The following is a 26,071-nucleotide window of genomic DNA, read 5'->3' on the forward strand; positions in this document are numbered from 1 at the left end:
ATCTCAGCCGCATCCTTCAACCTCACGAGTGGGCTCTGGATCCAACCACACTCCACTCCATCTTCGATCGGTGGGGCACTCCTAAGGTGGACCTCTTTGCAGCTCCTCACAACCATCAACTGCCCCATTTCTGTTCCAGACTCTACTCTCCTCATCGTCTGGCCCCGGATGCGTTCCTGCTCAACTGGACGGGTCGGTTTCTCTATGCCTTCCCTCCACTTCCTCTGATGTTGTGGACGTTGTTCAAACTCCGCAGAGACAATGCCACCATGATTCTCATCGCGCCTCGGTGGCCTCGCCAACACTGGTTCTCTCTCCTGCTCCAGCTCAGCTCCAGGGAGCCCATTCCTCTTCCTGTGTTTCCTACTCTACTTATGCAGCAGCATCAGTCTCTACTACATCCCAATCTGTCCTCGTTCCACCTGACAGCTTGGTTTCTCTCGGGCTGACCTCTCCACAGAATCTGTCTCAGCCTGTCCGTCGCATTTTGGATGCCTCCAGGAAACCGGCCACCCTCCAATGTTACCATCAGAAGTGGACCAGGTTCTCCTCTTGGTGTCTACTGCATCACCACGATCCCACCTCATTGGCGGTGGAAACTGTACTGGACTATTTGCTCTCTCTGTCCGACGCTGGCCTCAAGTCTACCTCCATCAGAGTCCACCTCAGTGCCATCACTGCGTTCCATGAGCCTATCCTCGGAAAACCTCTTACGGCCCATCCCCTGGTTTCCCGGTTTATGAGAGGCCTCTTCAATGTCAAACCCCCTCTGAAGCCTCCTCCAGTCGTCTGGGACCTGAATGTGGTTTTGTCAGCCCTCATGAAACCTCCGTTTGAGCCTCTTGCCACTACTTCACTCAAATTTCTGACATGGAAGGTGCTTTTCCTCATTGCCATCACCTCTGCCAGGAGGGTTAGTGAGCTGCATGCACTGGTTGCTGACCCACCTTTCACTGTTTTTCACCATGACAAGGTGGTTCTGCGCACCCATCCTAAGTTCCTTCCCAAGGTGGTCTCGGACTTTCACCTCAACCAGTCCATTGTTTTGCCTGTCTTTTTTCCCAAACCCCACTCTCATCCTGGGGAACAGGCGCTGCATACGCTGGACTGTAAGCGTGCCCTTGCTTACTATCTTGATCGCACCAGGGCTCACCGCTCATACCCTCAGCTCTTTCTATCTTTCGACCCTAACCGTTTAGGTCGCCCTGTCTCTAAACGAACGCTTTCTAACTGGCTTGCTGCCTGCATTGCCTTCTGTTATGCTCGGGCCGGTCTCTCACTGGAAGGTGCTGTCACGGCCCACAGAGTCAGAGCTATGGCTGCTTCCATGGCTTTCCTCCGTTCCACGCCCATTGAGGAAATCTGCAAGGCTGCCACTTGGTCCTCAGTTCACACGTTCACTACTCACTACTGTCTGGATGCCTTCTCCAGACGGGATGGACTCTTCGGCCAATCTGTGTTACAAAATTTATTTTCCTAATGGCCAACCATCCCTCCTCCCCCTCTGTTAGCTTGGAGGTCACCCATACGTTAAGAATATGCTGCCTGCTTGTCCTGGGATAAAGCACAGTTACTTACCGTAACAGGTGTTATCTAGGGACAGCAGGCAGATATTCTTAGGACCCGCCCTCCTCCCCGGGTTGGCTTCTTAGCTGGCTTATCTTAACTGGGGACCACGCTCTCCTCCGTCGAGCGGGAAGGCACCCGCGCATGCGCGGTGCGGTCAACTAGAACTTTCTAGTTAAAAGTGTCCGTACCGGGGCTCCGTCGGTGACGTCACCCATACGTTAAGAATATCTGCCTGCTGTCCCTGGATAACACCTGTTACGGTAAGTAACTGTGCTTTTTACCTAGAAAGTCAAGAAAATGGCAGGCTCATTTATATAAAATCCAGTACAAAAAGTAACAAAAACTAACGTCACAGCTATACTTAAATTGTTACCAAGACATACAGTGGAAGGAACTTACAGAGTATCCAGCAATCACAAACGTGGAGAAAAAAAGCTTCAAAAGCTCGCTTTATATATCAAACGAGTACTGAACAATGTTTTTTTTTATATAATAAACATAGAAACATGGCAGATAAAGGCCAAATGGCCCATCCATTCTGCCCGCAGCATCCACTATCTCCTCCTCTCCCTAAGAGATCCCATATGCCTGTCCCACATTTTCTTGAATTCAGACAGTCTTTGTCTCCACCACCTCTACTGGGAGACTGTTTCATGCATCTACAACCCATTCTGTAAAAAAGTACTTCCTTAGATTACTCCTGAATATCCCTTCTTAAATTCATCCTATGCCCTCTCATTCCAGAGCTTCCTTTCAAATGAAGGAGATTCGCCTCATGTGCATTTATCCCATGTAGGTATTTAAAGGTCTCTCAAGAACAAAAACAATAATAACAAAATATAATTCAAAAATCTAGAAACAAATGTTATTCGCCAAGTGGTGGAAGTGCCCTCAGAAAACCATTTACTCAAAAGTGGAGAAAAGGTCTCAACTATCAATAATAAGCAGACGGCAACCCACTGAGTTTTTAAGCCGTTCTTATTCTGTGTCACAAGCAAAAAACTCTACTCATTTCAAAATGTTATTTTCAAAAACCGGGAAACATCCCACCACTGTGCAAAGGGAAAAGGAAAAATAAACAAGAGACTAAAAATCACACAGTTGTTGTCCGGCTCCATCCAGTGACACGATATTCTTATTAAGTCACCCACAAGCTTTTTAGTGAAGATAAATGGCTGTACTTCCAACAAGGCTCTTGTTTCTCCAAGCTATGGCTGCATCAGGGAAATTCCACGACAAGCTCTCGTTTATTCCTGCTCCGTCCACTACTGGCGTCAAAATGGCTCCTGAATTAAAGCTCCGAGTTACATGACGTCACTTCCTCAGGAAACTAGGCAAGACACCAAACTGCAAACACAAAAACAAAAAACCCACAGACTGTAATTAATAAAACACACACCATTCTTTTTTTTTTTTTTTAGTTCAATGATTTTATTGAATATTATAGGAATTATAAACAGAAGGCAGTTCAAACATATAGAATCATAATAAAAATCATGTATCTAATATTCGTATCTACAATCATTTGAATAAAACTAGATTAATGAAAAGGATCCAGAGTATCTGGAACTGCTTAGAAAAGGAACAGAAGAAGACAGAGAAGCAGGAGGGATAAGAGAAAGAGAGAGAAAGATAAAGGAAGAGAGAGAGAATGAGAAATAGAGAGAGATAGAGAGAGAGAAAGAGAGAGGCAGAAGTGTCTATAGAGCAGAACGAACATATGAATCTAAGAATGGCCAAGGTGATTTGTTTCGTGTCAAGTTTGTGGAAGATCGAGAAAACAATTTCTTCTCATATGCATAAGATTCAAATTTGTGGTACATACTTAAAGAGTTCCACCAAAAAGTGTAGTCTAGCAATGAGGATGATTTCCAGTTTTTCAGAATATGCATTAGAGCTGTCACGAACATGGTGTCAATGAGTTTAGGCGGGCAATTTGATTGTGCAAAACATGGGTGTTGAGAACGAAGAATTATAATGTCCATGGAGATCACTTCTGAACATTTAGTGATAGATTTTATGGTATCCCAAATACGAAGCCAAAAGGAGTGAACCATATTGCAGTGGAAAAGCATGTGATCGAGAGTTCCGGGTGCTTTCAGACAGTTCCAACAGGTAGAGTCTTGTTGTAGATTCGCTTTCCATTTACGATATGGAGTCCATACTGCATTCCACATAACAAAGTACATTGATTGTGAAACTCTGGATGATAAAAGAGGACGATTTGTGGAAGACCAGAAGAGTTCCCAATCTATTTCAGAAAGCGTGGTTTTCAAAATAGAGTCCCAATGGTTCATAGATTGAGTTGAAAAAGTGAAGAAGTGATCTCTTAGTATACCATAAAAAAGAGATATTGCCTTACCCTTCAGTAAAGCCAGAGTAGACCAATGACGAACAGTATGAATAGAGGTCATAAAATCAGGGCGTATATGTATATTATCTAATATTCCAGTAAGCATAAGCCATTGTGATCGTACAGAGGATGGGAGTGAGTATGTGGAACGGAAAATATCAAAGGGGACAAAAGAATTAGAGGAGATCAATTGATGAACAAACCATACACCCGCCCGCTGCCACCTTTTCCATGAGAGGGATCTTCCGTTGATCTGAATTTTAGAGTTATTCCAAAGGGACATGAGTGGGCCTTCATCAGCGTGAATTTCAGCCGCTGCATCTAATAGGCGTAAAGCATGCTGCGTTGCACATAATAAAGAATACTTTCTCAAGTGTCTAGGTATTGACACTGTAAGAAAGCACGAGACGTGTAGTGGTGTACATAAAAACCGTTCCATTTCAAACCATGCTGGTTGATCTTGAGGGTTCGAATCAACTATCCATTGAGCTCCATATTTGGCTAATGATGCAATGTAATAGTAGTAAAAATCTATTTTCTAATTAAGGCCCTTATGCAAGATGGTATCCAAAAAGAAAATCGATCTTTGTTCGCTCTGGTAAAGTTTCATCTTCACGTCACCCCTCCGTGACGTCACTGGTATTTGTTCTAGCACAAAACATCTAAACTCCTCAAAAGAATGTTGTTTTTCCACACAATGACGGGTGAGTACATCCACTTGCCATTTATGATTTATGTTAGAACGATGTTCAAACAATCTAGTTTTCAAACTACTTGCTGTGTGACCTATGTAACACAAATCACATGGGCAAATGATTGCATAAACTACGCCCACTGTTTCACACGTAACACCACATGTCATCGTCCAGGTCTTCCTGCCAGGAATCTTCACTTGTGCTCCTTCACAAATCCTACACTGATTACAGCGGAAAAGTCCCAACCTTCCCGCTCTTCTTTCAGACCAAACATCAGAATAGCATAAGAGATCTTTTAAATTCCTGCTATTTTACATTCTAACATTTGGCAGTTCTGTTTTGTTAGTACCATTGGTCACAAGTTTTTTATTTTCCTGCCCAAGCGTTGAGAAATTGTCGAAAATTTCAATACACATGCCACCATTTCTTGATCATTTGGTTTAGCCTTATATTGAAGCAACTGATCCCGAGAGCTATACCTAGCTCTTTTATATGCATTTGAAATCACGGTGCTAGGGTACCCCCGTTCTTCATATTTATTTTTCAAAACCTTAGTTTTCTCCACAAATTCCTCAGTTGAATGCCAAATTCTCCTGTACCGAAAATACTGCGATACAGGTAAGTTGTTCTTTAAGGTACTAGGATGCATACTAGTATATTGCAACAAAGTGTTTCTGTCCGAAGACTTTGTAAAAATAGAGGTAAAGAACTTCCCTTCCACTTGAATGATCTTTACATCTAAAAACGTAATTTCATCTACATTACTTTTCATCTCAAACTGAATAGTTGAATGACAGCCATTCAGATATTGAAGGAACCTGTCGAGATGTTCCTGGGTGGAGGTCCATAACAGGAAAATATCGTTGATAAATCTTCTCCACAAGTTAATATGAACCATAAACTCTGAAGAATACATCCACTCCTTTTCATATTTTGCCATAAATAAGTTCGCAATTGAGGGGGCAAAAGACGCCCCCATTGCGATACCTGATTTTTGTTGAAAAAACTTATGATCAAAAATAAAATAATTCCTGGACATGGCAATCGTTGTTAGATCTACCAAAATATCTGACGGTACTTGATGTGGGCGAGGACAATCTTCCAGGGCTTCCCTCACCACTTGTAAAGCCTCATTTTGGGGGATGCATGTGTAAAGTGATTTCACATCAAGAGTTACCATATATACCCAGTTTCCTCCTTGACCATGATCTTCCAAAACTGTCAAAAAATCGGTTGTATGCAATAGAAAGGAAGGAATAGTTGACATCAATGGTTGTAGAAATACATCTACATATTTACATACTCTCTCTAACAGTGATCCTCGAGCCGACACAATAGGCCGCCCGGGAGGATGTAGCATGTCTTTGTGAACCTTCGGCAGGAAGTACATAACAGGAACACTGAAATGATGAAAAGTAAGATATTTATATTCAGCATTGGTCACACAACCTGATTTCTTACCTATATTAGCAATATTCAAAACTTCTGAAAAAGTAACATCTAAAGGATCTTCTTCCAATGGCAAGTATACATCTCTATCATTCAGTTATGAATAGGCCTCACGGAAATATTCTGTTTTCTCCCATATAACAACTCCACCCCCCTTATCAGCCCTACGTATAACAATAGTAGGGTCTTTCTGTAATTCCATTCGTTTTTGACGCTCCATCACTGATAAATTCTGTCTCTGAGGATAATATCCTTTTTCCAATTTCTCCAATTCAGTGTATACTAAAGCTTTAAACCTGGCCAATACAGGGTCGATATTTCCAGGGGGGATCCATTTACTTTTCTCATGAACCACTGAACGATCAGCCCGAGAATCAATATCCGAAAAAAATAATTTCAATTGAAGAGATTTTAAAAAAAACCAAAACGCTCAAGATCTGTGTGAAGCACAAAAGGGTCATAATCCTTCAAAGGGATAAATGACAACCCCTTATTCAACAGTGATATCTCTTGTTCAGAAAGATTTCTGGAAGACAAATTAATTACTCCACTTGCACTATTTTGGCCGATCGAGTGACTGGACCTCCTTGAGGGATCTGTTTCTGCTGACCTCTTCTGAACTGGCCTCTTCTTCCTAAAAAAGGCTTCAGTCCAGTTACCTTACTACTGTCATCACTACTTCCAGAAGTATCAGTTGTAGTCATCCCTCTATTAGTTTTATTCCCATCATCAGTTGTTTTCATCCATTTATACACAAATCCCTCTGTATAGTCTTTTTCATCACTCTGATATTTTTTATATTTCTTAATTCGCAATTCCTCTTTAAATTTGTCCACTTTATTCTGTAAATCCTGAAACTGTTGTTGAAAATCAATCATCAGGACTCTGATTTTCAACAACAGTTTCAGGATTTACAGAATAAAGTGGACAAATTTAAAGAGGAATTGCGAATGGGTAGATCGGAGCATTCCTAAAACTTAGGCGCAGTATTATAAAATATGCTCAATCCACGCACAACTTAGATGCAGGTATTTAGGACCGGTTTTCCTTGACCTAAATGGGTGTGCCTAAATGTTATGGTATGTACGGCCACTAAGGGGTCCTTTTATCAAGCTGCGATAGGGGTTTAACGCGCGTAATACCGCACATTAAACTGCCTGCCGCGCTAGCCGCTAATTCCTACATTGAGCAGGCATTAGTTTTTTTTGCTGACCGCGGGGATTAGCGCATGATGAAATGTCCACTAGCGCTAACCCCGCTAGTGCGGCTTGATAAAAGGACTAGGACCACGGCGGAACGGGATTTAGGGGTGATCATTAGTGATGACATGAAGGCTGCCAATCAAGTGGAGAAGGCTTCCTCCAAGGCAAGGCAAATGATGGGTTGTATCAGTAGGATAATGCCGCTGTACAGATCCATGGTGCGACCTCATTTGGAGTATTGTGTTCAGTTCTGGAGACCACACTACCGGAAAGATGTGCTGCGAATTGAGTCGGTTCAGCGATTGGCCACCAGGAGGGTCTCGGGGCTCAGGGATCTCACGGTATGAAGAAAGGCTAAATAAATTGCAGCTGTACTCACTTGAGGAACGAAGAGAGAGGGGGGACATGATTGAGATGTTCAAGTATGTTACGGGCCGTATCGAGGTGGAAAATGTCCTATAGGTCCCTCGACCACCAGAGGGCATCCGCTGAAAATCAGGGGAGGGAAGTTTCGTGGTGATTCCAGAAAATACTTCTTCACAGAAAGGGTGGTCGATCATTGGAACAGTCTACCTCTGCAGGTGATTGAGGCCAGCAGCGTGTCAGATTTTAAGAGAAAATGGGATATTCACGTGGGATCTCTAAGGGAGTAAAGTCAGGGGGTGGGTCATTAGAGTGGACAGACTTGATGGGCTATGGCCCTTTTCTGCCGTCATATTCTATGTTTCTATGTTAAGTGCAATTCAGTATATAGCAGAATCATGCTAAGTGGTGTTCTGATTGGCGGCAATTATTTTAAATTATGCTCATAGGCCTTGGTGGTTGCCTTAAAAGTGTGCTGAGGCATACAAAGTAAAAGTTAAATGGAGTCAATAAAAAGATAAAACAGTAAATAGCTTTTAAGTTACAAACATCTTATTTCATAATGGATTTTATATTGACATCATCTTTTCTTATACATTTCTCCATTTCCATTTTTCCTCTGTTGTGATGTTTTGATATTATTATAAATGTTACACATTATTAGTGTTTATCTCATTAGACTAATTTTATACGTTGGTTTTATCATATGTTGTTTTTAATATAGTTGTTTTTATATTTCATCATTGATGTATAATATTTTTACTCCATGTTATGTTTTATAATTTTATTGACTCCATGTTATGTTTTATCTTTTACTTTGTGTATTCATTGGATTTTCAATCCTCAAAAGGACCCCTGAGGAAGGCTCACATTGCCGAAACATGTGTTGGGTCTAAGGTTTAGTGTCTGTTCTCATGTTTTGAAATAAAGTTTTTTGCATTCTTTATTCCTGTGTCCAAGGACTGGCTCCACATGGTGTGCTCTGTGGATTGTTCTGATTCTTTTGTGGAAGCCTGGTCTGTTGCCTCTGTGTTGGGGATCGCTTCTCTACTGTGGCCCCTTCCAGTGACTTTGTGGATTGTCCTCCTTTCCTCTAGGGCATACATATTCAGGGCTTCCAGTCTTTCCTCATACGTCTTTTGGCGCAAACTTCCTACTATTTTCATTACCCTCCTGTGGACCTCTTCAAGTCTTCTTATGTCCTTTGCCAGATACGATCCTGGGGGTCTGGGATTTTTTTATACAGTGGAACCTCAGTTTGTGAGTAACCCGGTTTGCGAGTGTTTTGCAAGACGAGCAAAACACTCAGCAAACTTTCGTCTCGCAATACGAGTGTTGATTCGCTACACGAGCTCTCACTATGGTGGCCCAGGGGTGGGTACCTGCCTGTGGGTACTGCAGCCCTAGTAGCATGGTGGCTTCCTTTCCCCGGGGTCCCCGTGCGGCTCTCCTCCCTCTTCGGCCGTTGCCTTTTCCGTTCACCAGCGCCTCCCGGCTTCCGATTCAAACCGGCCATCCTCCAGACGCATGCGCAGGACCTCTGAACTCCCCCTTCAAGCCGGCGCCGCTCCAACAACACGCGCACCATGTACAAGCACGCAGGATTCCCTTGGTGAATATTTGCCTTGCTCCCAACCGAAGAAGTCAAGGCAACAACTACATGGATTTCCTCACCCCACCCTTCATTCAGCTACATGTCTCATTAATCTTCAGACCTTAGTATCTGTTGGCTTTGCCTGATATGCATGTTATTATTTTGATATCATAAGAATTGTCCAGCGCCTGTAATAACATGCAATAATATGTAGTTTATGTAGTGTGTGTGTTTGGATTTTTTCTGATCATATTTCAGAGATTTAATTATGACCTTCCTATATTTGTCAGATGCACAGATTTGTAAAATAAAGACAAGCATTATATGTTAAATGCAGACTTTACCACTACGGCTAATATCCATTAGTATGTAGACCTTGTTGAGCGGTCTGTGTTGACATGTTACTGTAAAATTTTCATTAAAAAGCTAGGAATTGCATGTGACAACAGGTACAGAGAGTGAAAACAACAGGAGAGGCTCAAAGGAAAGCAACACGAGGACTAGTATGAGCTGGAATGGCCTTTAAGTGAGAGAATGTCAAAACCTGTCTTGAGAGTTGGAGAAAATGTCAAACCACTGACAGAAAATGTCAGCTGTGGAATCAGAACCAGCTTTTAAAAACATGCTAGCTTTCTCTTTTTGATTAGAAAAAGCTGTTTCCCTTTTACTGCAGTGCACTTAAAGGGTAATTTCATAACAGGTGCCTGTTAGAGGTGCTGGTAATAGTGCCTTCTTTTCAGACTAGGAAAGCAAGTAGCAGAGAAAGCGTGTATATCAAGGCTTGACCAGCTGGTGCAAACGCCCACTCCCAGATGTAAATTATGCATGAATGTGTACAAATTATATAAACTTGGTCACAATAGCATTTGACTGATTTTATCACAACTAAATATTGCAAAAGATAACCAACAATGTCAATGTATAATTTAAATCATCTTCAGTGTTCTCCCCAGAAAATTTTTCCAGCTGGGTGGCATGAAAAAGTAGCTGGGCGGGGCAGGGAGATTTGGTGGTGGGGAAAATTAAATGTGCACTATTTTTATTAGTTAGTTATTATTAATTATTATCCAATGCTCAGGTATTGTTGGCTGTTTTCTTTTAGCCTCTTCATCACAATTTAGGGGAAGCATAAAAAGATGGTTACAGCACAAGTAGTGAATTATGTGCTGACAAAGCTGCATTATCAACATCAGATGTTGATAATGTTGCTTTGTTCAGCACGTTATTCAGTGTGGAGAGGTCCGGGAGGCAGGAGGGAGGCGGGGGTGGGTCAGTCGGCCCTAAAATTTGCAATTTTTTCCATATTGGCGGGCAGGCTCTGCCCCTAACTCCAGCAAATATTGAGGGAGAAGTGTACTATGGAATGTATACTAGCTTGTCCAGGTGATTTGCTGCTCTTTAGCTTGCCAAATTGCCTCATTACATCTTCCAGATTTTCAGAGATTTGTTTCAGTTCCTATGACTCATCACTTATTGCAACAGGCTGGAAAGCTTTACCCTGGGAGATAGGAGATTCTTTTTTCCAACTCTACACCCCACTCCTTATACCTTCTTTGCACATCCACCTCAAATACCCTCTCTTTTCCCATAGCACTCTCCTAAACACTCTCCTTAGACATAACCCACTACCAACTCACATCCTGCTGCATACCTGTACACCAGGGGTGCCCAACACGTTGATCGCGATCAGGAAGGCAACGCGAGTCGATCGCGGAGTCCATCCCGGGCTCCGTGATAGACTCGTGTTGCCGTCCTGATCTATCGGGCCGATCAGCCTTCCTCTCCAGTGTTCTCTCTAGGGCCTTTTAGATGGGCGGTCCGCCCAGCTGTCATCTGCTGCTGCCGCCGCTGCTGAACATTTAAAAAAAACTAAAAAAACCGGCTTGGAGATTTCAGCCCGTAGCGAACTTATGCTCCGTGGCTCTAATGTATGCGTGCCGGCTTCCCTTCTCTTCCCTCCGAAACCGGAAGTTATGTCCGGGGGTGGGGGAGAAGGGAAGCCGGCATGCACATGTTGAGAGCCCTGAAGCAAGCGTTCGCAATGGGCTAAGGCGGGAGACAGGTTAGTGAAGCATTTGCTCTTCTTGCTGCCGGGTCCTGCCTACTTTCTGTTTCCGCGAAGGCAGGACCCGGCAGCATTTCCCCCAATAGGTCGATGGCGATCTTGGGCCAATCAGCTGAGGAATGCTGGTCGGCCAAACAGGGAGAGCTTGGGGCGGCATCGGCTTTAGGGCGGTTTGGTGGCGGTTTGGGTCCTGGTCCCCGATGGCAGTGGCTTGGGGGAAGGCAGGGAGAAAGAAAGAAAAAGGGCAGGCAGGGAGACAGAAAGAAAGTAGAGAAACAGAAAAAAAAGAAAGGAAGGCAGAGAGAAAGAAAGGGCAGGGAGAGAGGAAGGAAAAGTTGGGGGAGGGAACGAGGTCTGGAGGAGAGGAAGCATATAGGCTAAAAGAAGGGAAGAAAGATTGGATGCACAGTCAGAAGAAGAAAGTGCAACCAGAGACTCATGAAATCACCAGACAAGGTAGGAAAAAATGATTTTATTTTAAATTTAGTGATCAAAATGTGTCTGAATTTATATCTGCTATCTATATTTTACACTAAGGTCCCCTTTTACTAAACCGCAATAGAGTTTTTTAGCGCAGGGAGCCTATGAGCGTCGAGAGCAGCGCTCTAAAAACTGCTATCGTGGTTTAGTAAAAAGGGAGGGGGGTATATTTGTCTATTTTTGTATGGTTGTTACTGAGGTGATAGATAGTGCATAGAGTCATCTGCTGTGACCTCTTTGAAAAACCCTGGAATAGGAATGATAATTAACATTTTCTATGCGTATAGTGTGCGCTGTGTTTTTTTAAAATTTTATTGTTGGTAGATCATTTTGACTTGGTCATTTTAAAAGTAGCTCGCAAGCCCAAAAAGTGTGGGCACCCCTGCTGTACACACTAGTACCTTTTTTGTCCCTAACACATATCTAGCCCATCTCAAAAAACTCCACTATACTGCTGCCCCAGAAACCCAATGTATAAATAAGATCAACCATATTAGGTCAAATCAATGGCCCATCTAGCCCTGTATACTTTTTCCAACAATGGCCAATCCAGGTCACAAGTATCTGGTAGAAACCCAAATAGCAGCAACATTCTATGCTACTGATCACAGGGCAAGCAGTGGCTTCCCCCAGGTCTGTCTGTATAGGACTTGGAAGGCACACTTAAACTTATTTTCTCTACCACGAGCTGGGGACAAGTCTCGGGAAAGACAAAGCGACTCCATCTTCCCCTGTTGAAGTAGTCTTGCACAGAGCGCCCACTTAATCCAAAACCGGACAAAAGCAACCAAATTATACATAAACAATAGATAAAACATAAGAACATAAGAAATGCCTTCACCCGATCAGACCCTAGGTCCATCTAGACCAGTGACCTGCACACGCGGAGGCCAAGCTAGGTGTTCCCTGATAAATCCCTTGTTTGCCGGTATCCCTCAATGTGATTTGCAAGAAGGTGTGCATCCAACTTGCCCTTGAATCCCCGAATGGTGGTCTCCGTCACAACCTCCTCTGGGAGAGCATTCCAGGCGTCCACCACTCGCTGTGTAAAGCAGAACTTCATGACATTTGTCCTGGATCTGTCGCCCCTCAGTTTCAGTGCATGACCTCTTGTCCGTGTCACATTTGACAATGTGAATAATGATGTTTCTTGCTCTATTTTGTCGAATCCTTTTAGTATTTTAAAAGTCTCTATCATATCCCCTCGCAGTCTTCTCTTCTCGAGGGTGAACAATCCCAGTTTTCTGAGGCGTTCTTTGTAGCTCAAATTCTCCATACTTTTACTAGCTTCGTGGCTCGCCTCTGCACCCTCTCCAGCATATTACCCAAACATATTAACAAATTAAAAAACTAAAAAAGCCTAAAATAAAAACTGTGCCAGTATGTATTGCCATGAGAATGTATAATGAAAAATGGGGAGTTAGCAAAGCGAAACTGAATGTGTCAAAGGCTAGCCTAGGAGAAAACACCTAAAAGTGAACAATGAGGTTGGCCTCTCTGAGGGACCATAGCCAGATTGCCAAGACTAGGGAGGGTACTAGATAACTATAGATAAGATTGCAAAAACATAAAGTCAAACAGTTATGCTAAAAGAAAAGATTAAAAATATGAACTAGTTGGGCTCAAAATAAAACAGCTAGGCTAAAAATGAAAAATGTAAATAAAAGATGAGAAATGTAAATAAAAATAAAAATCGCCAGATCTCTTATGGTGAGACACCAGAGAAATCAGTCAAGAAGGGTTAAGAAGGCTAGCTTGAGAAACCATATGTCAGAGGAAAAGTGCATTGAAGAAATTGGTTAAAATGCAAAAAGCACAAAACAGGATGCCGGTCTAAAATCAGAGGCGCGGAGTGGCAAAGGCTAACGTACCACCGAAGGGAAGCAAAATGAACAAAGCCTCAACTACCGAAAAATCAAAATTATAAACAAATTATGAACAGGAGAAACTCCGACAAGCACGGAGGAACAAGGTCTACAAAAACCCCCAAATATAAATGCATTAAGAAAAGTACTTACTAAATATAGTACTGACGGCAGTTCTGAGTGAATGGAACGCACCTCGGTAAAGTAAAAGTATAAAAAAAAAAGGGTGGATGAATCTCATTGGTCCAAACACATGTACTGCTTTCTATGGATGAACGTAGTGAAAAATAGCTAACTAAAGATCGTGGGAAGAAACATAAGGGGCACTGAAGGAGGATATGAGGATAAATCTCATTGGTCTAAAATCTTGAACTTACTGAGAGAGCCATTGAAGATAATGTATATGAATTAGAACATTATCTTCAATGGCTCTCTCCCGTGTTAGCCCGTAGCAAACTCATGCTCCAGGGCTCTAACGTGTGCATGCCGGCTTCCCTTCTCTTCTCTCCCCCCCTCCCCCCAGGACATAACTTCCGGTTTTGGAGGGAAGAGAAGGGAAGCACGCACACATTAGAGCCCCAGAGCATGAGTTCGCTATGGGCTAAGGTGGGAAATCTCCAAGCCAGTGAGGGTTGGGTTTTTTAAAATGTTGAACATCAGCAGCGGTGGCAGCAGGATTCGCAATCGATTGACAGCTGGGTGGTTATCTAAATTAGCCAGGTGGACCGCCCGGCTAAAAGGCACTGATCTTATTTAAAAAAACCTTCAGAAGTGGCACTCAAGCAGTTAACATCTTCTTACTGCTGAGATTTCTCTAACCGCTGATTTCCTCATTGGCTCAAAGATCATTCTCAAATAAAGACCTTCTTTTTCAATTTTTGCAATTTCTTTCAGTCTTTTTTCAATTTTTTTTTCAAACATTCATTTAAAACACTTATCCCAGAGACAAATTAATCTCATTCTTGAATCATCTATCCCCTTGTCATATGAGGCGATAATATGTGGTACGCTACTTCATGTTAAACCTACTTTAGAAAAGTATAAAAGTCACCTTTTCCTGATCTTGACAGGAATAGGGGTTCAACTGATTACTCATAATTGGAAAAACCATGATAGCATTAATTTTACTTTTTGGTGGGTAACTGTGTGTACTACATATAAGTATGAAAGGATGATGGTGGAACGTTGGGGGAATAATAAGTCCTTTAATGATGTATGGAGTCCATTGACTAATTTTATTGCATTATAATTAGGGTTATGTTTCTTTCTTTCTTTTTCCATTAGAGTCCTTGCACATCCAGGGAGGGTGGAGGGGTGTGTGTGTGTGGGGATGTATTTTGAGGAGTTAAATTATTTCATTATAATATTGAAATCATATTATGTAATTTGTAATTTGTAATTTATTTCTTATATACCGCTACATCCGTTAGGTTCTAAGCGGTTTACAGAAAATATACATTAAGATTAGAAATAAGAAAGGTACTTGAAAAATTCCCTTACTGTCCCGAAGGCTCACAATCTAACTAAAGTACCTGGAGGGTAATAGAGAAGTGAAAAGTAGAGTTAGAGTATAGTCATATGTATTATTGTTTTAATAATTAAGATAATTGTAATAATTGTAATAAATGTAATAATTGTATAATTACTAGTGTGTTTTCATGCAGTTTGAATGATTTATCATTTCTATTGCACTATCAAAGTTTAAAAATCAATAAAGATAAAAAACAAAACAAAACACTTCTCCCCCTCCCCCCCTTTTACAAAACCGTGATAACGGTTTTTAATGTAGGCCAGCCTTCTGAATGCTCTGCGCTGCTCCTGACACTCCTAGAGTTCCTATGAGTGTCGGGAGCAGCACAGTGCATTCAGTGTGCTGGCCTGCAGTAAAAACTGCTATTGCAGTTTTATTAAAGGGGGGAGGGGTTAGTTTATCTGATTTCCTTAAAGGAAATCTTAGTAGTAAGAAGATGTTAACCGCTTGAGTGCCGCTTCTGAACACTCTTTAAATAAGGCGATTTGAATTATAACATAACATAACATTTGTATACCGCATTACCCTTCGGATCTATGCAGTTTAACAAAAGTGAAATACTGCTACAACACAGAATGAAATACATTTTCAATCTTTCAAAAATTTCCTAAATAAATACGGTAAGTCTTTAATAGTTTCCTAAAATTTAGATATGATGTAGATGTAAAGAATTATTGGTGAAAATCAGTATCCCAAGTAGCTGCTTGAAATGACAGTAGTCGATTATGATATCTTTTATAGCGGCAACCTTTGGGCGATGGAAAATCAAAAAGGGAAATGATCCGAGTAGAATGTCCATGATGGGAAAAAATTAATTGATCAACTAAACAGGCTGGATGGAGCCATACCAGATATTACTTTGCAATACAAATAACCAAACTTAAACTTCACTCTAGCTTCCATGGGGAGCCAATGCAGCTCACTGTAATAAGGCGTTATGTGGTCCAACTTTTTAAATTTAAGAATCAGATGAATTGCAGTATTCTGTATTAATCGAGGTCAAGCCTTCTGGCACTCTGAATGCTCTGCTCCAATGTCAAAGAGATCCTATGAGAGTTGGAGCAGCACTAAGCATTCAGTACATCGGTCTGCGCTTAAAAAAACTAATGCGCAATGTTGTAAAAGGGGGAGGGGGCTGAGTTAGGACCGACTTTTGTACAGTCCTGTTCAGCAGTTAACCGGGGGCCAAGCTCTGACTTCACCCCTAGAATGGACCAGAAATAGCAAGTTTTCAGTTCAGCACTAATCATTTATGTTCAACAGCACTAACCAGTTAAGTTCTGCTGAAAATTAGTAATTAGCCCCGAAAAGGTGATTTAACAAGCCAGGTCGGCTAAATCGCGTTGAATATTGACCTGAATATTCTTAACAAAAATGTAAAGCCCTGGGCAATATAACAGTTCTCTACAAGATACCCTCCCGCCCTCATCAAGCCAACTACCCTACAACTTAGCCTGCAGATCTAGGGGTCTATTTAAAAGGCGATTTTATATTACGGTGAAATATTCTCTTATATGTATTGGGGGAATGTGCACTAATCACTCAAAACATACCCCGTAAAATATTCATGAATAAAATACAATCAAAGTTAATGCAGGGCCACAGAGCAGATGAATAAACTAGGCAATGTTGACAGCACTCGGCTATATATCTATATTTTCTTTTTGGTCTCTTAAGCTAGGGGGATGTGCATCAAGATAAATATTTGATTTAAATCTTTAATTATTTTTACACTGGATCAGTATGAACTCTCTGTGAATATCAAATGTGGCTAGGCTCTGGGTCAAGGTGTCCTCTCTCTTTCATCTGCTGCTAGTCAAAGTGCTGTATTTCTCTGGAGTTGTCTCCTGGAGATGGTTCCTTAGCGATTCTAGTTTCTTATACAGATGAAGTTTTTCTTGCTTGCAGAATGGATTGGGGGAGGGGGGAGGCAAAAACAGAAGGGACAATGCAGACTAGGCTTTGAGCACCACTAATTTGGTTTTAGAGCACAACATTTTGTGCATAACTTAACCATGCTTAAAGCCTAGAACACACACCAGCACATTTAAATCCATGGCAATGAGGCAATTTGCTGTTCAGTACAAATGCAGAGAAGTGTGTAGAAGATGAAAGACTGAGTACCAAGCTTGGACTTGAACAGTAGCACTGAGAAAGTGTCAAAGGTGAGCTCTGAACATCTGTGGTGGCATTTGTGAGGATTACATGCCTGTTTCTTCCCTTTACAAGCATAATGATCCATAACTGTTTTTAGAGCATGTGGGAGATATGCTAGTATAAACTGCACAAATGTGGAGACTGAGGGATTCATGGGTCTCGGACAGGTTTGTGCACATGTGCTGGAATGCTATTCTGCTCAATAACCAATGGCTCTCTTATTCAAATGATAGTAATTGGATTTCAATGTATAGATAAACCACTCAAAAAACTGTCCAAAATATAGAAGTCCTGCAGCCCAGGAACAAACTTATCACTGGGTATATAGGCACTCACTTCTTCATTGGTCTCTAAAATATTTTCTTTTTTTAATTTCAGAATCATATAACTCTCTCATATTTATTCCATAACATTTTCTTCTCCCAAAGATTTGGGGCTCCTTTTACTAAGATGTGCTAGTGTTTTTAGCGTGCGCTAACCCCGTGCTACACGAAAAATGCTAACGCAAGCTCTATGGAGGCATTAGCGTGTAGCGCACGCGGCAATGTAGCGTGCACTAAAACCTTAGTAAAAGGAGCCCTTAATTTAAATGCACTTAGCTTTATTCTGGCAGGGGACACCTTCAAACATGTTTTGCCGTCAGGCTTTCTCATGGAATTGTCCCCTTATTTAGCTTGCTCATCTTTTTGACCAGAGAGGATACATAGTCAAAAAGACAAGATTGTTGGCAGTTGCACATCTATAGGGGCAACGACTGTGCTAACTCTTCTAGCCTATTTAAGGGGAGTTTGGAGCAGAAAAAGACTTTTAAAAACCTGGTGACCTGAATTGAGAGCCTTGACAGTTTACTAAATGCTATCCTAGGTGCTGAAAGTAAATTACAGATTAAATTCTAGAAGGAAATGTAGGTGGTGGTTTGGTTGATCTGCACTGAATGTGCTTGAGCAAAGCTGAGTTTGTTTATGGCCCAAAAGAAGGAAAGGTGAGACGGTGTGGATATTGTGACAAACCCAAGACCATTCCTGGATTTATCCCAGAGGGATTTGAGAGGACTTGTCCCTGGGTCTCGCAGTGGTAGACTGGATTCTAGCCAATGCTGCAGTACTTGGAGAAGTTGATCTAGCAGTCTCTGGTATATCTAAAAATCAAAGGTTACCCCTCTGGTAGAGACTCTCCAAGTCTTTCAATTTTTCCATATGTGACTGCACTAATGCCTACAAACTTGCCACAGCCGAGCGTGAGGGTCTGGCATTTTCCTCAATAAGTACGACACATTCTAATTCTGTAGTGCATCTTATAGTATCCATCAGTAATTGCTCCAAGCGCAACATTTGATCTGATAATTGTTCAAAACGTGATTCCAGGCTTTGACCATTGTGGATGTAAGATCTGGCAGCATGACTTTGGTGAACTGAGTAACTGCTCCCCCAGTCCCCTCCACCATTTTGCCATCGATTATCTTTCTTAGTTGCTTTTTCCAACATGCTCATTTTTGGCTGCATTAAATATTTGCCCATTTACTCACAAATTTAGAGAAATTAAGTTAGCTTAGATGATTAATGATAATCTTGGAGGGTCTTAGAGCAGGGCAGAGACATTTCTTCCCTGTTCACTGCATCATGTGACTCAGCCAAGGATCCGTGATTTAAAAACCAAAGTTGAATGAACACGGGGATGCAGGGTAAGTGGGTTTTTTGGGGTTTTTTTGGAGGGGGGTGCGGTGCTTTAGTAACTTTGGTGACAGGAGATTACAAAACTTGCTAATGAAAAGGGAAGGAGGCCTGAGTGCTTGATTGGGGATTGATTTTGTGGGAAGCAGTGGAGAACAGGTAAAGGACTCTTGGGTTGTGTAAGGAATTTTGTGTATTCGTCTACCTAAATTGGTTGAATATCTCTGGACAGAGTGGATGGAGTTTATCTTTCCGTGATCATTTACTGTATTACTAATTAAAAAGGTGTCAGATAGTGCTAATTGGGTTGTAAAGTAGATGTATTTACTAACATCATATCTTCCTGATTTTACCAGTAAGGTCTTCTTATAAGTGTCACATCTTCTCTAAATTGGTAGTTGAAACAGAAGTTATAAATCTGTACGTCTTGAAGGATTTCGGGGCATGTTTACTGAAGTACAATAAATTTTTACATTTACCGCACCCTAACTGCAAAAGTTAAGGTGCAGTAAGTGCAAAGCCTGTGAATTACATGCAGTGCAGGAGTATCCACATTAGTGCCAGCAACTTGAAAATCCCTGCCACAGCAGCCTGGGACAGATCGACTGTGGTCTGGGTCCCTAGGCAACAAGGGACATGGGTCCCTAATCACCTATCAAAAGTGATTAAACTAAATGGAAGCTGGGGAGGGGGAGAGGCGCCTTCTACTGCTGTGGATCTTTGGGCACTGTCCTATTGTCCCAATGGTCAGCTAATTCATTCCCCGACAATTGTGACTCCCCCTTATAACCATGCCCCCAAATACCATGCCCCTCAGACCAAGATCTTCCCTAATAATCAAGACCCCCAACTGACCCCCCCAATAACAAGACTATATTTTCCTTTATGCATTCTGTATTTTTCCTTTCTTTTCTTCCTTTGTTCCTATTAAGATTATTGTGACTCTTCCTTTCCTTGTTTGTTTCATATTATTTTTATTATTGCAACCCTGGCCTTATAAGAAATCTACTATAATAAAACCCTAAGCGCACATGCGCACTTTAAACTTTGTGTTCTCTGTGTCCGTGATCCGTAGCTCCGTGGCAGTCCTACTGCGCATGCGGAGTTTTAAATGGCAACCACGGGTACAAGGAAGCGGAGAACACGCCGGCGACTCCCTCCCCCTGCCCTCACTCACTCTAAGGCTCGCGGGGTGTTCAAAATTGGCCCGCCAGACAACAAATCACTGCTGCCGCTGCTGCTCTTCATTCGTGTCTGCCCTCCTCTTCAAAGCAGCCTGCTGAGGATCGCCGGCTGGCTGTAGCAAACTTCGCAGGCCGCTCTCCATCTCAGGAGCACGTTCCCTCTGGCGCGATCCCGCCCCTCCTCTGACATACGGGATCGCATCAGAGGGAATGTGCTCCTGAGGTGGAGAGTGGTCTGTGAGGTTCGCTACAGCCGGCTGCTTTGAAGAGGAGGGCAGACGTGAATGAAGAGCAGCAGTGGCGGCAGCGGTTCATGCCGGTGGGACAGAAGAGACCAGGAAGCCAGGATGGAGGGAGGGTAAGAACAGCGGTTTGGGAGCAGGTATTAGGGAGCAGGGAAGAGGTGCTGCTGGACAGGGGGAGGTAAAACGAAGGGAGAAGGGCTGCTGCTGGACAGGGGGAACAGGGAAGGGGTGCTGCTGGACACGAGGGAGGTAAAAGGAAGGGAGAAGGGCTACTGCTGGACAGGGGGAGCAGGTAAGGGGTGGTGGTGGACAGCCGAGCAAAGAGAGACAGAAAGAAAGAAAGACAGATAGGCAGCGGCCAAGGATAGAGAGAGACAGCAGCCAAGGAGAGAGAGAGACAGAAAGAAAGAAAGACAGACACACATTTATTCTAGCACCCGTTAATGTAACGGGCTTAAAGACTAGTGTTCTAATAAACTAATTAAGGCCCTTCCTAATAGAGAGGGATCAGATGGGTGGGGTCTTGGTTTTGGGGGTGGTTGGAGTAGGGGGGTCTTGGTCTTTTGGGGGGTCAAGTAACCTTTAACTGCTGTCAGGTTTCTGTTTCATGATTGGGGGGAACAGATGGAGGGATGCTGAAAGTGAAAAGGAGAAGCAGTCTAATGCCACTGCGTTATCGGGCTGCTGATAGTGTTGCTGCATTTTCGACAGGAGCATTTTTATCACCTGTGTCTCCAGAATCTTTTGTTCACTTGCTGTTATCCATATGGTTCTTGAATATAGATGTACTGAACATCATGGACCCCCTACTCTGGTCATATCCATGGAATGCCCATTTAGATATTAAGCAGCTAGCACAAGATTTTTATCACCCTAGTTGTTTTTACTTACTTAAATGTTATTGCAAATATGTGCTAATGTTTAATGTGTACTGCCTAGTAAACATGCCCCTTTGAATTTTAGTGACTGTTATACAGAAAAATGGATGTGTTACAAAAAAAAAAAAAATCCCCAGAAACTCTGTTTTACTTTTTCCTCTTGTTTTTGGAAAGATGGGAAATTCTTATGCTGGCCAGTTGAAAACAACACGCTTTGAAGAAGTTTTGCATAATTCAATTGAGGCTTCCCTTCGTTCAAACAACTTGGTTCCTAGACCAGTTTTCTCCCAGTTGTATCTGGAAGCTGAGCAACAGCTGTCTTCACAAGAAGGTAAGAGATCTGGATTAATTTTGGTATGATATAAAATAATACCTGTTGAAAAAAAAAAATAATATACCTGTTGAAAAAAAAAAAAAGAAGGAAGAGTTGGTGGAGGGGTGAAGACGACTTATTTGTGACCTGAATTGGCCATTGTTAGAAACCAGAATACTGGGCTACATGAACCATTGTTCTGACTCGGTATGGCTATTCTTATGTTCACCTCTAGATATTTGCAATACCCAATAAGTTATGTTTGAAGTTTATTTATAATTTTGTTCAAAAGTATTTTAAAGATATATTGGAAGAGAACAAACCAACTGTAGGGTATTGCTTTTTAATTCTATCGCACATTTGTTTACAGTTCTGCCCTCACTGCTTGTGTAGCTGTACACTTCTCCCTTGGGGGATAGGGGCAGACCTGGACCGCGAAATGTGAAAAACCGCAAATAACTTCTCGTCCGGCTCTGACCCACCCCTGCCTCCCTCCCGCCTTCCCCCCGGCATCCCAGCCTTACCTGGTGGTCTAGCGGGATTTTGGGGCAGGAGCGAACTTCCTACGCTCCTGCCCCGTGCAGATCGCCAATAGGAAATGACTGCTGTGAGTTCCCGTAGTCTCTCGAGACTACGACAGGAGCTCACGGTAGCCATTTCCTATTGGCGATCTACACAGGGCAGGAGTGTAGGAAGAATGCTCCTGCCCCGAAACCCCGCTAGACCACCAGGTAAGGAGTAATCTATAGTGCTACTAGACATTTTAAGTCCTGTAGGGAGGTGGGAAGGCCCTAAACTATGCTTTCCCCCCCCCAAAAAAAAATCACGGATAATTGAAACCACGAACCCCAAAACCGTAAATAGGGAGGGGGGAAGTGTATAGTTATGAGAGACAGGAAAACATAAACTCCAATTCTACATAAAACATCCATAGACCCACTTCTTAATGTCCAAAGATTTTATTTACAGAGTAATTGAAGGTAATATAAAGAATAAAACAAAAGCAAAGGAAATAAGGCGATACCTTTTTTATTGGACTAACTCGATGCATTTTATGATGAGCTTTTGAAGGTAACCTTTCTTCAGATCAGAAATAACAAACAATTCACAATAAGCTAAAATGGAACTTAGGGGTAGGTCTACAAAAGTGTGCCAGGAAATGGCTTAGCATGTGCTAATGGTTTTCTTCCTACTTAATTAATTGTTCCCATAAAGTGATCTTTCAAAATACAACATCAAGACCAATCACACTTAATTCTAGAATACCCCAAGGTTCTATCTTGTCACCCATATTGCTCAGTCTGTTCTTAGCTCCTTTATTTACTTCAGGGCAATGCCAGGAATTCTCACTTTTTGTTTACACTGATGACAATCAGTTTCTGTACAAACTAAATACCAATACTTACAAAGAAATTACCGATATCGACATAAACTTGATTTCTATCACTACCTGGTTGGCCCAACACAAATTAAAACTGAATAAGGATAAATCTAAAATCATTATATTTGATCCTAAAAGACAAGCTAAACCATCAATTCCTATTTTATTAGACAACACCCTAGTCCCACTCGTACACTCTACACATATCTTAGGAGTAGCACTAAATTCACAGCTTATATTTACTAATCACATTTCTTAGGTGGTTAAATGCTCTGGCAGATACAATTACTCTTCCCTTCAGCATTGGCATTCTAGTTCATTAATTAATTATCCAGCAACTGAACTATTGCAATTCCCTTCTCATAGATATCAAATCATCAAAACACTGCAATTCAACTAATACTCAATTCAATCATGCCATTCCACTGTTACAAGAATCAAACTGGTTCCCAGTTACCCATTGGATCATTTATAAAACCCTCCCATTGATTTTCAAGGTACTTCAGATGAATGACCCCTCATACCTTTCACATCTACTTCTACCCTATAACCAGAAGCAACTCATCATCACAATCTATTGTGCAGTCATACACGAGCACATTCGTCAGTCTATCTTGCTAAGGATGTAAGAAGACTTGAAGCAGTCAAGAGGAAGCCAACAAAAATGATATCTGGATTGCTGAGAGAAGTATGAGAAGAGGCTTGAATATCTGAATATGTATACCCTAGAGGAAAGAAGGGATAGAGAAGATATGATACAGGCATTCAAATATTTAAGAGTGGATAGCGTAGCTGGTTTTAAAAAAGGTTTGGACAATTTCCTGGAGGAAAAGTCCATAGTCTGCTATTGAGAAAGATATGGAGGAAGCCACTGCTTGCCCTGGATCGATAGCATGGAATGTTGCTACTCCTTGGGTTTTAGCCAGGTACTAGGGACCTGGATTGGCTACTGTGAGAATGGGCTACTGGGCTTGATGGACCATTGGTCTGACCCAGTAAGGCTATTCTTATATAAAGCTTTTCCACCCCAACAAGAATTTACCAGGTGTTAAATCTTCAGATTACATCTTCTTGGTGGCAGTAAAAGGGTGAGAAAGTAGACTTTCTAAATCTGCCACTTCCACCCACAGGCTTTCAGATAGTGAAACACTTATGTTGTCCACATCTTCAAGAAAGTCTTTTAGTTCAAGCAAAGGCTTTATCATCAAATATATGCTTCCATTGTATTGCCTTTGACCTGGTAGACCATACTAATTTACTAATCTGTCTGGATGCTTTGGGCCTACAAGGTAATGTTTATTCATGGTTTAAAGGATTTCTGGGAACTAGACTTTACCAGGTTAGGTTTAGGACCCAGCTCTCTTCTACTTGGAAAAACCCATGCGGTGTTCTCCAGGGATCTCCACTTTCACCCACATTATTTAATGTTTACCTTTCATCATTAAACATTACCTTTCATCATTGTTTGAGCAATCTGGATATAAGATTGTTCAGTGACGCTGACGATATCACAATTGTTATACCTTGTAACTCTGTTCTGTCTCAGATTACAAAGGCTCCTATATGTCCTCTCCAGAGCACTTGCTGTCGCAGTGGTCATCTCAATCAGACTCCCTGCAAATGTCTCAGCCATGGACTCTGGAAGCCGGGGCTAACATGGGCTGGTGGCTTTGCCCACAGACATTATTAAGGGGCATGCCCCTCAATAGCCTCTAAGATAAATGTAACAATGGATGCCAGCCTCTATGGTTGGGGGGCTTACTGGAACATATGCCCGATCCAGGGGCTTTGGCTGGTCTCCCAAAGGAAGTAGTTGATCAACAGATTGGAACTTCAGGCTATTCAACTGACGTTGCAGAGTCTGGAGCGACAAGCGGTCCAGGTCTTCTTGGACAGTGCTACAGCGGTGGTGTATGTCAGTCACCAGGAACTAGCAAACACAACACAAGCCCCTCGAAAAACCAAACAATATAATCTCACTACACTTTCGACCTGGTTTACAGCACAGCACAACTACTCATGAAAGATCAGCAGAGTCCACAAAGAGAAGTACTAAACATTCCACAGGCATAGAGTTCCAGAACAAGGCAGAAAAACCCACAATTCGCACATCAGCAACACTTCTTCTGTGAAAATTATTAAGAGGAGGAAAAAGCCTCAGATCCCCCCCTCCACCAAACCGAGAAACTCAGGTTGAAAACAGGTGGAGTTTTACAGGGTGTAATAAAGTCACTGGCATAAAAAAACCTCCTCAATAATATTTCAATAGAGAAAAGCCTTATGCAATGCAAGTGGGATATACTCTGCCTTGTGTCAGGACCCCTATGATCTGAAAATGATTTGAAAAGCCAAATTCTATTGAGTAAACAGAAAGACACCGCACATTGACGGTGGCCAGCGTTTCGCTAATTATAAGCTGCCTCAGGATGTGAAGTCACAGTCAATCCTGCAAAACACAAAGTTATATATGATCAAATACTTAACGTTTGAAGGATAGCTGCTCAAACCTCTCAATGAAATGTACCGGACTCTTTTCAACGTACTCGCAAATCAACTCCTCGATCAAACATGGTGGTTCCCCAAACACAGAGAGTGGATTATGCCCCGCCTATTTGAATCCCATTAGTTGTGGTCACATGGGACAGAGATAGAACAGGATTGGATAAAATCCTACATGTTGAAACCTCTCCCGAAAGTCCTAACCCATCCCCCCCACACACCACACTACCACTGCTGTCAATCACAATGCATAATGCCATTCAGTTCTAGAGTTTAACCCTTTAGGTTCCTCAGTTTCCAAAGCACAAATCCAAAAAAGTTCCCTTTGTAAAAGCAGACGCTGGCGATTATGATGGTTTGTAGGAATATAATCTATTGCACAACACCGCAGGTCTTCAAAAACATGATTAAACTCCAGACAATGAGCAACGATTGGTGCCTGCAGTTTGCCAGTGTGGAGACAACTTTTATGTTCTGTCATACGTGTTTTAAAGGGGCGTGTTGTTTGACCCACATAAATCATCTGACAGGGACAAATAATGAGATAAACTACATAGTCCGTGAGACAAGTGGTATGA

General features: G+C 42.1%; 1 protein-coding gene across 1 annotated transcript in view; it reads left to right on the plus strand.

Annotated features, from left to right (window-relative positions):
- Positions 1-26,071, plus strand: part of GREB1 (growth regulating estrogen receptor binding 1) — a 336,727-nt gene that overhangs the window by 72,555 nt on the left and 238,101 nt on the right. The window contains exon 2 of the mRNA XM_033939035.1: positions 21,475-21,631. Within this exon, the coding sequence (XP_033794926.1) occupies positions 21,475-21,631 (157 nt within the window). The remainder of the gene's footprint in view (positions 1-21,474; positions 21,632-26,071) is intronic.

This window comes from Geotrypetes seraphini, chromosome 3, assembly GCF_902459505.1.
Source record: "Geotrypetes seraphini chromosome 3, aGeoSer1.1, whole genome shotgun sequence".
NCBI lineage: Eukaryota > Metazoa > Chordata > Amphibia > Gymnophiona > Dermophiidae > Geotrypetes > Geotrypetes seraphini.